General features: G+C 34.9%; 2 protein-coding genes across 4 annotated transcripts; one reads left to right on the top strand and one right to left on the bottom strand.

Moving 5' to 3' along the window:
- Positions 1-1,813: 1,813 nt before the first annotated feature.
- lrrc59 (leucine rich repeat containing 59) lies at positions 1,814-5,572 on the top strand. 2 transcript variants are annotated; one of them, XM_077200549.1, is made up of 8 exons: positions 1,814-1,964; positions 2,143-2,260; positions 2,432-2,491; positions 2,602-2,760; positions 2,878-2,982; positions 3,153-3,225; positions 3,884-4,075; positions 4,973-5,572. In XM_077200549.1, exons 2-8 carry the CDS (start codon positions 2,162-2,164, stop codon positions 5,227-5,229), a joined length of 945 nt encoding a protein of 314 aa, XP_077056664.1. In that variant the 5' UTR covers positions 1,814-1,964; positions 2,143-2,161; the 3' UTR covers positions 5,230-5,572. The 2 variants fall into 2 exon arrangements, with proteins under 2 accessions (XP_077056664.1, XP_077056663.1); XM_077200548.1 differs by having other exon boundaries at positions 1,865-1,964; positions 2,065-2,260.
- Positions 5,573-5,719: 147 nt separating this feature from the next.
- Positions 5,720-7,775, bottom strand: nat9 (N-acetyltransferase 9). Of its 2 annotated transcripts, none has more exons than XM_077200555.1 (7): positions 7,600-7,775; positions 7,438-7,524; positions 7,241-7,350; positions 6,973-7,113; positions 6,840-6,899; positions 6,646-6,740; positions 5,720-6,497 (listed from the first exon to the last, which is right to left on the bottom strand). In XM_077200555.1, exons 2-7 carry the CDS (start codon positions 7,512-7,514, stop codon positions 6,339-6,341), a joined length of 642 nt encoding a protein of 213 aa, XP_077056670.1. In that variant the 5' UTR covers positions 7,515-7,524; positions 7,600-7,775; the 3' UTR covers positions 5,720-6,338. The 2 variants fall into 2 exon arrangements, with proteins under 2 accessions (XP_077056670.1, XP_077056671.1); XM_077200556.1 differs by having other exon boundaries at positions 7,735-7,775.
- Between the last annotated feature and the right edge of the window lie 8,587 nt (positions 7,776-16,362).

Raw genomic sequence — 16,362 nt, 5'->3', positions numbered from 1 at the left:
TAAACAGAAGTCACTGTAGAACTATTATTGTTTCTAAACAGCATACAGATTTCCAAAGAGATGGCCTTGAAAACTATATTAAATTCTTTACTAGATACTGGGAATTGGTATCCTGAAACAAAATCGGAATAATTAAATAAATTACCTTCACTATCAAATAGTTGGTTTACTAACATCACTCCATTATTGAACCAGTTTTCAAGAAATAAAGATTTCCTCTTATGTAGAATATTACAGTTGTTCAAAATTAATAAATTGTGTGGCGAGAAATTATGCTTGTAAATAAGTCTCCAAGCCATAAGCATCTGCTGATGATAATTGGAAAGTTTGACAGGAAGTTTACAAACTGAATAATTGCACATTAAAAGAAAATGTATACCTCCTAATTGAGAAAAGATATATCTTGGGATTATACTCCAAATAGAAGATTGATTGTGAAGGAAACGTTTAAGCCAATTAATTTTTAAGGTATTGTTAAGAGAATCAAAATCAATGAAATTTAAGCCACCTTTATTATAAGAATTCAAAAGAACTGATTTTCTAATATAATGAGTTTTATTTTTCCAAAGAAATTTGAGCAACATTACATCAGTCAACTTGCAAGTAGATTTATCCACAAATAAAGACTGAGCAGCATAGTAAGCGGGAAATCCCTTCTGCTTTAGTAAGCAGAGTTCTGCCTTTCAAAGATAGATCTCTTAACAACCAAAAGTTAAATTTTTTTTGTGTTTTCTCCACAACTGAACTAAAATTCATCTGACATCTTATTTTAGAATCTTTTATTATTTTTATTCCTAAATAGGTGACACTTTCTTTGATGGGAATGTTTGAGATAGAGGTTGCAGCACATTTTTTAATCGGGAGTAATTCGCATTTATTAACATTAAGCAAAAGGCCAGATGCATTAGAGAAAGACTGAAGAGAGGTTAAAGCAATTGGGATCTGAGAGACATCTCTTAGAAACAATGCTGTATCATCTGCCAGTTGGCTAATAAACAATTCCGTACAGCAATAGAAATTCCCTTCACAGGGCTCTCTTTAATATGTAAATTTAAAAATTGTGTAGCTATTAGAAAAAGATATGGGGAAATGGGGCAACCTTGTCTTACACCACACTTTAAAAAAAACCTAGGAGAGGTGCCATTATTGAGGCGGATAGAGCTATTACCATTACAGTAAAGCATTTTAATACATTTGCAAAAAAAATTACCGAAACCCAATCTGTGCAGGGCTTAAGCAATCAAATGCTTTATAATAGTCAAGAAAGAGGATAAAACTATCAGTAGAGATAAGGTCTGAATAATCTAACAAGTCAAAAATCAAGCGTATATTATTAGAAATATGTCTTTGATGCATAAAACCTGATTGGCACTCATTTATATTATTAAGAGTAAGTTTTAGCCTCTTAGCTAAAATTAAGGCAATAATTGTATAATCGGTATTCAATAAAGAAATCGGGCGCCAATTTTCTAATAGAAGGGGATCTCTATTGGGCTTAGGAATCAAAGTTATTAGCCCTTGACATAAAGAGGGAGGAAGCTTGGTTTTCACAATACTCTCTAAAAACATTTTATGTAAAAAAGGTGCTAATTTTTGACTAAATACTTTATAAAGCTCTGCAGATAGTCCATCAGTACCTGGGGATTTATTAGCCTACTTTTTAAATTATTTATAGAATCAAGAATTTCTGAAAGACTAATGGATGCACGAGCAGGCCTAGTGGCGCATAGATGATGTCTATGTAGTGGCCTACAAACAAGCGCTATGACCTCCAGACGACAGGTGGCGCTCACAGCGGGCGCCCTTCCAGAGTCGAGACACGCAGTCACTCAGCTGCGCCTCCTGTCATGCGCGAGCAATGACGTGGATTTTCACCCATTGCAAGTGCGAATTATTTGTGAACTCATTGGATTCAACTACATCACTGCAGTGGGTCTGGACTGTTTCTTACCGTCTGTAACAAGGTGATAACTTTCATTCATTACCAATAGACATAATATCATAAAGCTGCTGTTTTACGATAACTTTAACAATGAAAACTCTCTTATTTTACCTTTAACTTAGCTGTCAAAACTTGCTTCCACGTGAATGCGTTAGTGGCATTGATTGCTGAACATACGTATATTTGTATTCAATTTACAGTGAGGAGCAGCACATCAACATGATTAAAGGCAAAGTTGAAAACATTAAAGACAAAATTGATGGCAATGAGCTTGATTTGAGTCTCAGTAACCTTACAGAAGTGCCAGTCAAGGAGCTGGTAAGTAGTCTAACTTTACAATTACCATGAGTGTACCTTGATTTTTTTTTTTTTTGATTTTTTTTTTTAGAAAGGTTTAATTCTCCTCTTTAGCTTAATTGTATTCATTCAGCATGTACATGTATAGTGTGTGAAAAACATTGAAAACTAAAATAATTGTTTTCTGTGCAGGCTGCCTTTCCGAAGGCAACGTTTTTGGATCTGTCCTGTAATAATCTAACGACCCTGACTGTAAGTAACAACTGCAAATAAATAATAATAATTTTTAAAAAAACAGATGGATTTTTTGTAAGTTGTGCTTTCTTTAATGATTTGTGCTGTTTTTGTTACCTCACCACCAGCCTGAATTCTGTAGCTTGACTCACCTTATCAAAATTGACTTGAGCAAAAACCAGCTTGTATGCTTACCAGAAGAAATCGGACAACTCATTAATCTCCAGCACCTGGATTTATACAACAATAAACTGAAACAGCTTCCCGTCGGCTTCTCACAACTCAAGGTGCATTTGGAATGTCATGGCCTCAAACGTCCTCTGTAATATTATATCATGCCATTTGCTGACTTATGTTGTACTTATCAGTATCATTTGGTAATGGAGGAAATTTGTCTGTTGTAGAGTCTAAAATGGCTGGATCTGAAGGATAACCCATTAGAGTCAACACTGGCCAAGGCTGCAGGCGATTGCTTGGATGAGAAGCAATGCAAACAGTGTGCATCGAGGGTGAGTAAAGTGTTAAGATGCAAAAATGTTAGAGATCAGTATTTTACAGTATAAAACAAGCTTATTTACCACATAGTCAAAGTTTTGCAACAATTCCAAATGAACAAAATTCACAAATTATTATGCATTACTACTATATTCACAAATGATTTGGTTTTGTCTATGTCCAGGTTCTCCAGCACATGAAGGTACTGCAGGAAGAAGCAGATAAGGAACGAGAACGTCGAATGTTAAAAGAGAGAGGTAGGGAATCCAATACATGTACAGCTTTAAATGTATTTTGTAGGTTTTTTTTTTCTCAGTTTTATATTTTCTCGTATTACAAATGATATTATGAGCATTCTAATTTGAGCACAACATTAAAGTCACCATGAAATCAAAATTAACCATTCTTTTTTTAATGGAATATTACAGCATTTATTATAAATCTGTGCACATCTTTTTTTTTTAAATTCATGTACTCATAATCTTTAATCAAAATAACTTCCCCTCCCTCTTGCAAGCAGCGACCTCTTTTCTTCTCTTCTCTAATAACATGTTTACTGGTGCGAGGGCGGGACACTCACATGACATCACAGCAATAGCAAACCACCACCATCCAATCAATTCCCAATGGTCAAAATCAAGTCCCGCTCTAATTGTTTTTCTTGTTTGAGAAGCCGTTTCACTCGGATATACATCACAATAGGGAAGAAAAGACTATCACAATTTCCATTTCATGGCGAATTCAGTTTAGAATTTTCTCTCCGTATTTGCATTTATATCTAGCTAAATATTTATTCCACATTTTACATAATAACTGTTCTTTGTTTTTAATACATTTTATTTGTGTACATTTTTTATTTATTATTAATGATGAAAATTATGAATTAAGTTTATATTTAGTTTTATTCCCTTATAGAACAAGAAATGAAAAAAGAAGCTAAGCAGAGGGAAAAGGAGGCCAGGGAAAGAGAAGAACAGAAAAAGAAAAAGGCAGAAGAGAAAGAGAGGAAGAGAAAGGAGTATCAAGCTCAGATGGCTGCTCTTGCTGCACAAGAACTACAGAAAAAGAAGAAGGAAGAGAAGAAAAAGAAAGCTGCTCAAAATCAAGGTACAATTTATCTTGCATGGCATGAGACTCCATCACTTTACACCATATACTCACTACTTGATGTTTATAAAATGCTGAGGCATTTGGGGTCAGTAAGACTTTTGAAACAATTCTCTTATGCTCACAAAGGCTGCTAAAAAATACAGTAAAACAGTAATATTGTGAAATATTATGTAATCTATCATGTGATGCAAAGCTGAATTTTCAGCATCATTACTTCAGTCTTCAGTGTCACATGATCCTTCAGAAATCATTTTAATATGATGATTTTGTGCTCAGGAAACACTGCTTATTATTATTATTATTGTTTAAAACAGTTTTTGTGGAAACCATGATACATTTGTCAGGATTTATTTTAAAGTCCCCCTGCAGTCAGTAATTGTATCCTTTAAAACTAATCTTTCATCACCAAAACAACATCCAGTGAAAAATAATATTCATGTCTTAAAATAGCTTGAATATAACTACACCCTTGCATCATTTCGTTTATACAGAATATGAATATGAGCCCCGCCTCCACTCACTCATACAGGCTCATCTACAAGTCGATTTATCAGAGTGGTAGTGTGTTTTATGTATCGCTCTCTACTACGTTGGACACGTAACTGTAATTAATATATGATTTCAAACTGTGTTTTTGAGACTGTCTTTTTCCACTGCAGTTTTAATGAGAAAATACTCAGCAATGGTGTTGACTTATGACTTTGCACATGGTTTATTCTTAAAGGATATTAAAAAACGCCACATTGACATACAAATATACTTTACTGTCACTTTCGAACAATAATACTACCTTCTTTAAAAAATATCTTACTAACCACAAACATTTGTACATTAATGATAATAAAATGTTTGTTTGATGCTTTGATTGTACGCTCTACACTACCTTCACTACAGGTAAAAAGACTGCGTCAGAGTCTGTGCCCAAGGCCAAGCGCTCCATCTGCTCCCTGTTCTTCTCTCTGCTCATAAAACTCCTTCTCCTGCTAATTGTGGGGGTATCAAGCGTATTAGCCGTTTGTCAGTTGACTGAACTGAGGAAGGAGGCGTTCTGTGTTCCACTCAACATTCACTTTGAGGAGACTGTGAGGTGGGCACAGGGTCTGGAGGTCGTGCAGCAGGTCATTCAGAAAATGTCTGATTTCAGAACATAAGACTGTCTCTGATAATGATCCATCTTGCTGTGGATCTGAGCCTTTCAGGCAACACAATGGGACCAAGTCACAGACCTGTCTGCAGAAATTCCTATGGAATTGTTTTTTTGTTTTTTTTCCCCCATTACTGCATCTTTTTAATAACTGTAATAATCCATGTGATAACTATGGACCAGTCTGTGAATGGAAATCCTGCTTGTATGTCTTTAACTGCCAAAATAGCAAGGAAAATTAAGTTAAGGACTTCATGAAACAGTTGATGAATAATAATATGTGCAACCTTTGGAGTCTTTTGTAATACTGTTTCACAGCATCTTATAATAAAAGATTTGAACGATTTTGATTAGCTCACACGTTTGCTGTCCCTGTGCTACAGGTAGTAAAAGCAAAATCGAACCCAGCTCTCTATATTTAGGTAAGTGTTTTATCAGGACATTAGAATCATTTTGGAATCAGCTTTTTAAAGAAACATATCATTGAGGTCATAAAACCAGTAACATTATTTATTATAAGCATTAATGGACCACAAACTTGTTTTCAAGACTACTTTTGTTGCAAGGATGATAAATGTCATAAATTGATTACAACACAAATAACTGACCTAAGATACAAACTGTTTCATAAGTATCTTGTATATACTCACAAAGAACTACAATAATATTATAAGCAACAAAAATACAACAAATATAATTTATATCTATTTTTTTCAACATCAATTATTTTTAAAACAACATGCGGTATGCAAATAATATGTCGATTAAAAGGTTTAGATTTGAGTTTACAGTATGCTTTTTTGATTTCCATGCCTTAAGAGGTTAAAATCACAATACAATAATAACAATTACAATGATACAGTATTGAATGTCTGGTTGTGCTGACTTGCGTCATCACATTTAATTCTGAATTTAAAAAAATTCAGAAATATTTTGCCACACATACAGTTTAAGAATGCGATAAACATTAAAAGATGTCACCTACTAAAGGAACTTCAGCTTTCTTTGACACAATAAATGATTAATATTTCATATTGAGGTGCACCGTAGGGCTTTTTTCTTTACATAGAGCCTTCTACAAATCTTTAACCATATTTCTATTTCAAGACTGTATATTCACAGAGATAATGGTGTGAATGTTGCCTGTCTACTGTCCCGGGCCTTCCCATACTCTCTCTGCAGCATGAAATCCATGTTTCCAAACACATGCTTCTGTAAAGCCTCGTTCACAGTGACCCCAAGAGTGACCTCTTGAAAGACTTCACTGACGGAGAGCTGCAGAGACAAAACATTAATGCAATATATATATATTCCTGTGATGGCAAAGCTTAATTTTTTAGCTGTACTCCAGTCTTCAGGTGTCACATAATACTACATGTTTAGGGAGTTGAATAATTCTTAAATTTAGTCCATTCATTCTCACCTCTCGGAAGTGGAATTTCTTGAACATGGCGATGCTTATTTTGTTATCCAAACCAATTTTGACTTCAAATTTTCGAATTCCAAGTTTATGGATACCTGTTGAGGCAAATCACCAAAAGTAAAAAACCACTGTACATATATAGAGCAGTTACTACTAATAATATTAATAATAGATTTTTATCAGCTTCATCCTACCATAGCACATCATCATGCGTGTTACTTCTTTCCCAAGTCCCTTTCCTCTGTAGCAGGGCACTAAAAATGACTTAATGTTACTTAAAGATCACAGTCAATCTGAATGTATTAAAAGCACTGGAACCTTTATAACCTGCAATCATAATCTCCAATTCAGCCAGGGAAGGATCACTTGGGTCAGTGAGGAAAATGTTGACATCTCCAACCATGCACTCTTGCTCCGGTACACTCGGATCTGCCCATTTCTGCTTATCCAAAATGATGAAGGTGCACTCTGTGAGAAAAGAAAAAAAATGCATTTGAATGATAATAGAAACATATAAGGGGTAATACTGACAATCTGCTTGAACGTCAACAGGACACTAACAGGAAAAATGTGCATGTGTAAGGTGGAAGCTCACTGTCATCATCTTCTCTCCAGTCTCTTTGCATGTCATACTCCTGCTCCAGTGTCAGAGGCTCTGATGCAGTCAGCTTCTGCAGTTCAGGAGAGCACATCCACTGATGATACCTGAAAATACGGGGAAGATTAGGTTAGAATGAACTGACACTACAACCACCAAACACGAGATCAGATACTGGATCCATTAATAAATACCTGGGAACATGATCTGCATTGTAAGGTACCAATACAACCTTTCCCCCCTCCAGTAATGTATCTTCATTTATCCTCATTATAAGCAGCCTGTAACATAAAGTGTTTTAAGGCACATAACTTAGTATTCTATATAGCAGTTTAGCATTTTTGTTATCGTCATACCTCGGATTCAAACTCGAATACAGAATGGTCGCTCAAATAATGTCCATCAGTTTAATTTACGTATACATTCAACGAGCCATAATACACTAAAAAGATCGTATCACAACATTCCGAGTTTCAATGATTTCAACTCACATAAACAGCGGCGCGTATGAACTACGTCATCAGCATGCGTTGAAAGCATAGACTGAAAAAAAAATCAATTTAAAGTCCGCGTTTTTATTATGAAACACGAGAGGGCGCACGATTACAGCCTTTTGCTTAAGATTTACGTGCTATCGGAATCATAATAAATTCTAGTTTCCTAGTTAAAAAACTGCACATGAACGTGGCCTTTTAAATAAAAATTTGAATGCGACAAGGTCGTAATCACGCATTCAGAAGTGGGAAGTTGGAAATTTCTGATAGCACGTGAAGGCAGCATTAATTCAGATTTTGTAATGTGTAATTAAATACATGTTGTCTTGTCACATTGTCTTAGAAATGGTAGTGATTTAAAACGTGTTTCCCCCCTCTCAATATCACTTTTTCATCTTTGTAAATGCGATTCTTATTGACATCATTATCCAGGAAGTGAGATAACTTTGGAGGGAAAACAGACAGTAGCACTAGAACATTTTGTGTTTTTCAGTTTTATGCTGTTCGTTGGTTTTTCGTACTTTACAATATCTCATCTTGAGAAAATCACAGAAATAGGGTGGTATCAGAATTTTAAAAGATTGTTGAAGACATATCTAATCAACAGACATGTTTTATTATACAGGAAAATTCAGTGAACAAATTTGATTAGTGCAATATTAATTCATGATCTTCAAATGAAAGATGTAGGCCTGCATCTGTCCTTTATGTTCCAGCTTATCATACATGCTCTCTGGATTATATTATTCTTATCATATTTAAGTTAAGGTGCAACTTTCTTTTTGACCAAATTGTGTAGCTCTACACAAAAAGGAAAGTTCTGTCATAGTTTTCTCTCCCTGATGTTGCTCTCATGCTTTTAGTGAGTTATTATTTTGCTGCCATTTTCCCATAATTGAAAGTGAACTAAATGAGAGAAAAAAAAAAGATTTAAAAAGTGTGCTATTTTCCACATTCTCTGAAGTAATACGGCTGTTTTTAGATCTCGCATTTTCAGTCACTGATGTAACAGATGTTTGTGTACAATTTCTTCAGAATCAGAATCAGAATCAGAATCAGAAAGAGCTTTATTGCCAAGTGTGCTTGCACACACAAGGAATTTGTTTTGGTACTGAGGCTTCCAGTGGACATATACAAATACAACATGAAACATAATACTACAAATTATAAGAATAAAAAATGAAAGTATAAATATATGAGAATAAAACTATCACAGTTGGGTTTAGTCAGAATAGACATTTTCAGATTTACAGATTATGAACCTATTTACAGTGTTTTGAATATTATAAATAAATAAATCTACATATAAGTATCACCTGAGTTGTGGGATATTGCACTAAACAGTGGGAGTATTGCACTTACAGGCATATGCCTTGGGAGGAGTGTTAACTGTTCAGGAGGGAAATGGCCTGTGGGAAATGGCTATTCTTCTATGTTGTGGTGCAAACAGCACTTCTGATTAATGTAACCTGAAGAAGCTTTTGCCATATTAGACATCATAGGTTCTTGCGTGTATTTTAAATGCAGCAGATTTTAAAGTACAAAGCTATTGTATGCCTTTAAAGGAATATAATGTATTGTATGTGGTACTTTTATGGCAGCTCAAAAAAAGATGACTGTATAATGGACTAGTGATAGGTGTCACAATCTGGTGTTCAGGTTACATGTAATTAGACTTTACATATATTTACCCTCGTCCACAAAATTATTTATTCTGCTTAGGCCTATATATCATATTTCCGTTGGGATCTTTTTATGTTACTCAAATAAGGCACAGGGCGAGCAGTGTTGGAGGCTAACTTCATTTTGAAAAGGGCAGTTTGTCATATATCTGAGTGAGCAGGGCAGCTCTATTCTTAAAGTGACCAGCTCATGTATTTCCCTTCACCCCTGTCTGAAGTGACACTTTTTATGGACAAATGGCTCATTCGCCACTGTGTTTCTGTCATTGCCCTCATGCCAGTCATCCATGGCGTGACGGTGAAGAGCCATCAATCAGTTCTAATGAAAGGGATTCATTCAGCTCACCCACTAGGAAAGCGTCTACCTTTCCTCTTCTCTTAAATTAGTCTAATAGAGTCCCCTCAGTCTGCCTTCCTCTGCGGTAATGAATTAAGTGACAGTGAAGAGGCCATAAGTATGTGGGGTCCTGCGGGAGACGCCTGTGAGATAGAAGCTCAAGAGGACAAGACGATCCGTCTCTCTCTCTCTCTCTCTCTCTCTCTCTCTCTCTCTCTCTCTCTCTCTCTCTCTCTCTCTCGTCGCTCTCCATCCTGTTGATGTGCCTGTAGACACAAATAAACACAAAGCGAGTTGACAGGTAGACAGTCGGGTTTAGTAGAGGGAGCTAAGGGAAAGATTTATTTTATTGACAGACTTTTTTCCTCAAAAAAACTAGCATGAGGTGATTGTTCTTGGAGGCCTAATTAATATTTCCCAACTTAATGATCCTTCCCGATATGCCCTGTTGTTACGCTGCAGGAAATACACAAGATAAATCAACAGAATTATTTGAATGGAGGGTCATGATTGATGAATGTCTTCTCTTGTAATTTCAGAAATCTACTGACGTTGTGTCATTTATTGTGACGACTTTATAAGCAGTAATGCATGGAGCATCTGTGATATAGTCAATCTAGTGTCTAGCAGTAGGCAAAATATGCTTTTATTCAAATTAAACATGTCAGTTTTCCCATAGACTCTATCATTACCTGCTAAGTGCGTGTCATGTCAACTAAATTGGATGAAAAATGCATAGAGGAGATTTCATTGGATTATTGTCACATAGAAACAGGTATTGGGAGTACAGGACTTGTTGTCACACATGAAAGGGCCAGATTTTAGTAAAAGTCTGTTTTCTAGCAATGTTTTTGTATATTGGTTTCAAACACCTCATTCAAACCCCTCTTAAATTAGGGACTATGAAAATTGAAATATTATATTTCTGCTATAAGGAACACAATCGCATACATTCCTGCAAGAGTTTAAAAGTTTGGAATAAAGATTTTTTTATGTTTTTGAAATAATTCTTATATTCTTACCACTGCTGCATCTATTCGATCAAATAAAAACACTAATATTGTGCAATAAAATAACTGCTTTCTAATTTGATTTATTTTAAAATGTAATCTCCTATAATGGCAAAGCCATTAATCCAGTCTTCAGTATCAGATGATCCTTCAGAAATCATTTTAATATTCAGATTTTGGTGCTCAAGAAACATTATAAATGACATCATTTAACATTAGGAATGGGAATGTCTTTACTGTCACTCTTGATCAATTGATTACATCTTTGCTCAATAAAAAGTATTAATTTCCTTTAAAAATAATCTTACTGATTGCAAGATTTTAACCAAAACCATATTCGCAGAACAAGGGTATTTTTTTTATAGAAACATTTTGTTTAAACAATTTGATATGTGACGCATTGCTTTTTAAATTTTCTCTTAATTGGTTTTCTATTTCATTTTAACTGACAAACCTACAAAAGGTTGTCTAAATGGCACCTTCTGCTGTGACAACTTACCCCACACAAACTTGAATGTGTGTTGTGTTTTTTCATAGGTAAAATGTTCAATAACTTTTCTTTTGGTAGTCAAGACTTTAAGGAACACCCTTGTCCAGAAATTGAATTTCGGAAATAAAGCTACCTTGAGAAATATGAATTAAATAGTCTGACATCTAACCTCAGAGAACGTCAAGACACATTTCTTACCCATTTAAGAAAATAAGAACTACACTGAATAATACGACAATTACTATTTATCGCATCCTTCATAAGCCCTTCACAAGCCGCATCTATCCTTCATATGTTGCTGGGACACTGCCATATGCAAAAAATCTTGACTTGAAATATCCCCTCAGTTTATTCCATCAGGAAATGAATGCAAATGTTAACATACTCAGACTCTGATGTGAATTGTAATTTTCTCATTTCTTGTTGTTTTCTATTTTGCATCATGCAAAAAAAAAATGAACTATACTCATTCTGTGCCCTGAAACCATATAAAGGAATAAATGTAAGGTAAATTGGTGTGAAATGTGGTTTTGGAAGTTATTATGTTTATGAAAAGCTGCTGTTGTAATTTCTGGATTTTTTTCTGCAATTCTGATGCATATATTAAACACATCCTGCTATAGCATGGTTGATTTTCAGACGTGCACCACTGTTCTATTGGCTGCTTTGAAATGTATGTCTAAATCCTGTCTAAAGGTGGAAGCAAAACCATTGCGAGGACTAGAAACAGTTCAGAGACATCTATAATGTATACAAAAGTAACCCACTTCTATGTGGGAAATACTGTATGACAGTCACAATCCAGAACTGTGTGCTGGAGCTTCATGCACTATAGCAAAACTATACAGCAAGGAATCAGGCATGATTTACATGTGAAATATAATGCTATATTGATTTCTCTCCTGATATGTTCCCTTATTAGGTTTAATTTAAGCTGGAAAATGTTATGTTACACCACAACATTCATTTAAATGAAACTTTGTGAAATATTTAATTTTTTTTTTGCCGCACTGTTGATACAAATTCAAATGAATCCATTAAAGTTTAATAGCCTAAAACTATTGCAAACCTTCTCACGGAACAACTGAGCATAATTACACTTGTGTTTTATTATTGCATATCTGATGTTTGTCGCAATAATTTCCATAACTCCGATGGCATGAGTTTGTTTTTTTCCCTATAAAATTAAGCTCAACGCATTAGAGTATTTGTCATTTGTGTTATAAGGTTTCTAGGCTTTGAATGTTCCAAAAAATATATTTTCATATATTTAAATATGTTCCACCTTCAACTGTTTGGCATCAAAAATAAAATAACGCACAAAAAGTGCAATCATTTCAGAATATCAAAGTTTTATGGTTTTTTGTGTGTAATTAACAAAGGCGTTAAGTCTTAAACTTCTGTCAGATATTTTTAACAGTGTTAAGCTCTTAATATGCAGTAGCTATAATGAATTTAATTACATTTCTGGGGAAGGGATGTTCATTGGAAATAGATAATACATTTGGAGATAAATTTGGAGATAAAAAGAACACTTTACAATATATTAACAATCTTAATATATTACATATGAATCTGCTATTACAGCTAACAGGTGACAGGGAGTGGTTCAGGTTTAGAAGAATTTTAGTTTATTTAGTAAACTTTAAGAAGTACAGTACAAAAAGTTGAGCCATGGAATGCGGTCACATGGCTTTGAACCTACGCATGACCTCGAATATCAGCAGCAGGATATGATGTCACACTCTTTGCTTCTGTTTTTTAAAATTGAAGACATGGGGCTTGACTTGGGTTGTCAGTTCAAACAGACTGTCCTTGATATGAATGAACTTGTTTAAATATTTATTACTGAACATGACGTTTGATTGCATATAGTCACTTTAATTGAAGAATCTCTGTGCCAGTGTTACTGCAACTTTCAGGAGGCATATCTGTCATTCTTTAAACTCAGCTGTTCCACCTTCACAAGTTTATGCTCAGATATTTTTCATATTGTCATTTATGTTGTCTCTAATGAGATACATGTTTTAGCATGGCCGAGTTTCCTGCATTTAGGAGACTTTTTTGAGGTATTGAGACATTGTGATGGCATAGTGGGAATGCAGCAGGATGACGTGGCAGATGGTTTATTATGGCTGATCTCAGTTGGAAGGCCTGAATTACTGAGGGGACGGTGACACTCTCACAGCCTGTTGCGAGACACACACGCACACACACGTCGTGGACACAACTTGGCCCCTCACTGATCCCATAGAGCGTTTCCAGATCCCACAGTGATCTCAATGACCACATATGCTGGATACATATTCATCATGCGCAAACATGATAACCACTGTCCATTCACGGAAAATTATGTAAAATTTTGAGCTTTTTTTTTTCTTTTGCAAAGGCGAATACTTGGCAAAGTTAAAGTTTTTACACTTTTCATCTCCAAATATTTACTATGTTTCACTATATACACTAGCAGTTTGGCGTCAGGAAGATTTTTTTAATGTTTTGAAGTTTCTTATGCTCACAAGGCTGCATTTATTTGATCAAAAAACAGTAAAGCAGTAAAACAGTAAAAACAGTTTCATTATTACAATTTTATTATTAAAATTGTAATAATGAAATATTATTATAATTTACAATATATTTTCTATTTAATGTATTTTAAATGTAATTTATTCCTGTGACGGCAAAGCTCAATTTTCAGCATCATTACTTCAGTCTTCAGTGTCACATGATCCTTCAGAAATCATTTTAATATGCTGATTTGCTGCTCAAGACACAATTCTTATTGAACAGTTGTAATGCTTAATATTTGTGATGAAATCATGATACATTTTTTCAGGATGCTTTTGAAAGTTCAAAAGAATAGCATTTATTTCAGATAGAAATCTTTTTATTTTAATGTAACTTCAGATCAATTAAATTCATCTTTTCTTAATAAACTTGGTAGTGTAAATATAAGTAAACATATGTAGATTGATTTCCCTAAAAAGTGTAAACATTGTGGCTCAGTTTGTTTGGAACATTGGCTTAACCAGTGGTGTGAGTTTGTTCAACCAATGGCAGATGAAGGGAATGTTAAGGAAACCTGTTTGAATTATTATTTTTTTGCAGTTTCTTTAGTGAACTATTGGCACAGAAATTAGACACTTCTGCTTTAAGTCTATAACCATAAGGATTAGCCATTGATTGCTATATACACTGGTCTCCAATGCCAACCACTTACAGTGACTGTGATTAGGTGACCTCTGAGAGAAAGGACAGATGGTAGTGAGGGAGAGGGGTCTTTGTGATCACACTGTTCACCCAGGATCATCATATCAATGGTGGGCCATAGCCTCTTTCAGGATGATGGCAGGCATAGTTTGTCTTTGAGTTGTCTGACGTGTCTTTTGGAGGACACACTCCGCAAACACTGCTAATTAGAGGTAATAAAGACTCACACATCATGGAGAAAAACACACTTGTGAAAATGGCCTCACGCTGTGTACAATATTGAAATGCATGTGAAAAAGCTGTCTCTGTTACACAAGGGCAGGTGGAGCGGACAATCTGATCACAACTGTTCATTCATATTTTCTTGCTGAAGCTGTAGTTTAAAGCTACAATATGTATGATTTTTATAATAAAATATCCAAAAATCACAGCACAGTGTGATATATTTCCTGAAGTCGTGTACCTTCAATATCCCAAATGTTCCCAAATATTTTAAATTTCAGAGAAATTGCCAATTTTAAATTTTGGCTCGACCATGTTCATTTGTCACCTGTCAATGACGTAATATCCGCGTTATCCCTGGTTTCCGCTCTTACTGCCATAGTAACCATGGCGACAGATGTGGATAACTGCGTTACGTCTAGCGGCATGTTCACGCTGTTGTTGTTTCGTTCAAACATTATGGACCAAGGGGAGCAGACAAGGACAAAAGGAGAACTAAAACGAGAATCAATATCAAACTTTGACTTGACAGAGACGCCACTCTTGCATGAACTTTATTAGACAGGTGAGCAAATGTATATAAAATTAATCAATGTTATATAGCTCAACATGATGAAATTTTAGAATATGATCAGTATGTTATTCTAACGTTGATCTAGCTTACTGCTAGTCTCATACAGACAAAATAACACAGAATAACATTATAGCTTTCAACACACTCAATTGCAGCTTAGTTTGATAGTGTCGACCAAGTGAAACAGCGCTGCGTTACCTCACAAGTTCCATTCGTCTAATAAACTGACCTGTGTGAGTATTAATTTAGCACTTGCAGGTAGTTCGGTAGAATGAAATGTCCTTATTCCTTTATATACGCGGGACTCGCGTGTGGCGCTGATATCAGTCTCTCATTAGCAATCATGACATGCTTCATACCAAAGTCATGTTAAAAACATCAATGTCACTCATCCATAAACATTATTAGATCCATCGGCATGACGACAAGTTCCATAATTCCGCTTATGCGTCATCAACTTTCGCCTTTGTTGTTGTAAAAGGTTAGCGACCCCTAGCGGCAACAAAAGTTACATATTGTAGTTTTAATGCCACGTAAAAAAAGCAATCTAGTTAATCACACATCATAACTGTCCAGTGGAAATACTTTATAATTTGTTTTTAACTTCAACATATCCCAGCTCTCTCCTTGGGATCCATATTCACTGTCAGTGACACCAAATGACAATTCTCACTGGAGTCAGAGCTGATTGATTTTGTGAAAGCAAAGTAAAAACTTGTAGCACCACTTTGAATTTAATTAATTATGAAGAAAACTGAACTGAAAGTTCCACTCCAAAAACTCAAGCAGAACGGCAGACATTTTTGTGACAAGTTAAATGAATAGAAACATGTTTTTATGCGATAATGATGAAAACATACTTTTTCGGTTTCTTTCTTGTTATGATATGCCATTTCACGTACAAACAAATACGATATTGACATACTAAACAAAAATCCTTTTGTGAACTGAATAAAATAGTGAATTATTCATGCATGGTTCATCATAAGGGATTGTCAATAGAGGACTAATCTATAACTGAGGCTTAGATCTGAGGAAATGAGGTCCATTTAATGAGATATGTAAAAGATAATTATGATTATGACCCCGAGATGCAGAATTCT

The sequence above is a fragment of the Siphateles boraxobius genome, unplaced genomic scaffold (assembly GCF_051911475.1).
Source record: "Siphateles boraxobius isolate OS27281-9 unplaced genomic scaffold, OSU_SipBor_1 46, whole genome shotgun sequence".
Lineage (NCBI taxonomy): Eukaryota > Metazoa > Chordata > Actinopteri > Cypriniformes > Leuciscidae > Siphateles > Siphateles boraxobius.
The sequence above is the reverse complement of the archived record's forward strand: the minus strand, read 5'-3'. Positions and strand labels throughout refer to the sequence as shown.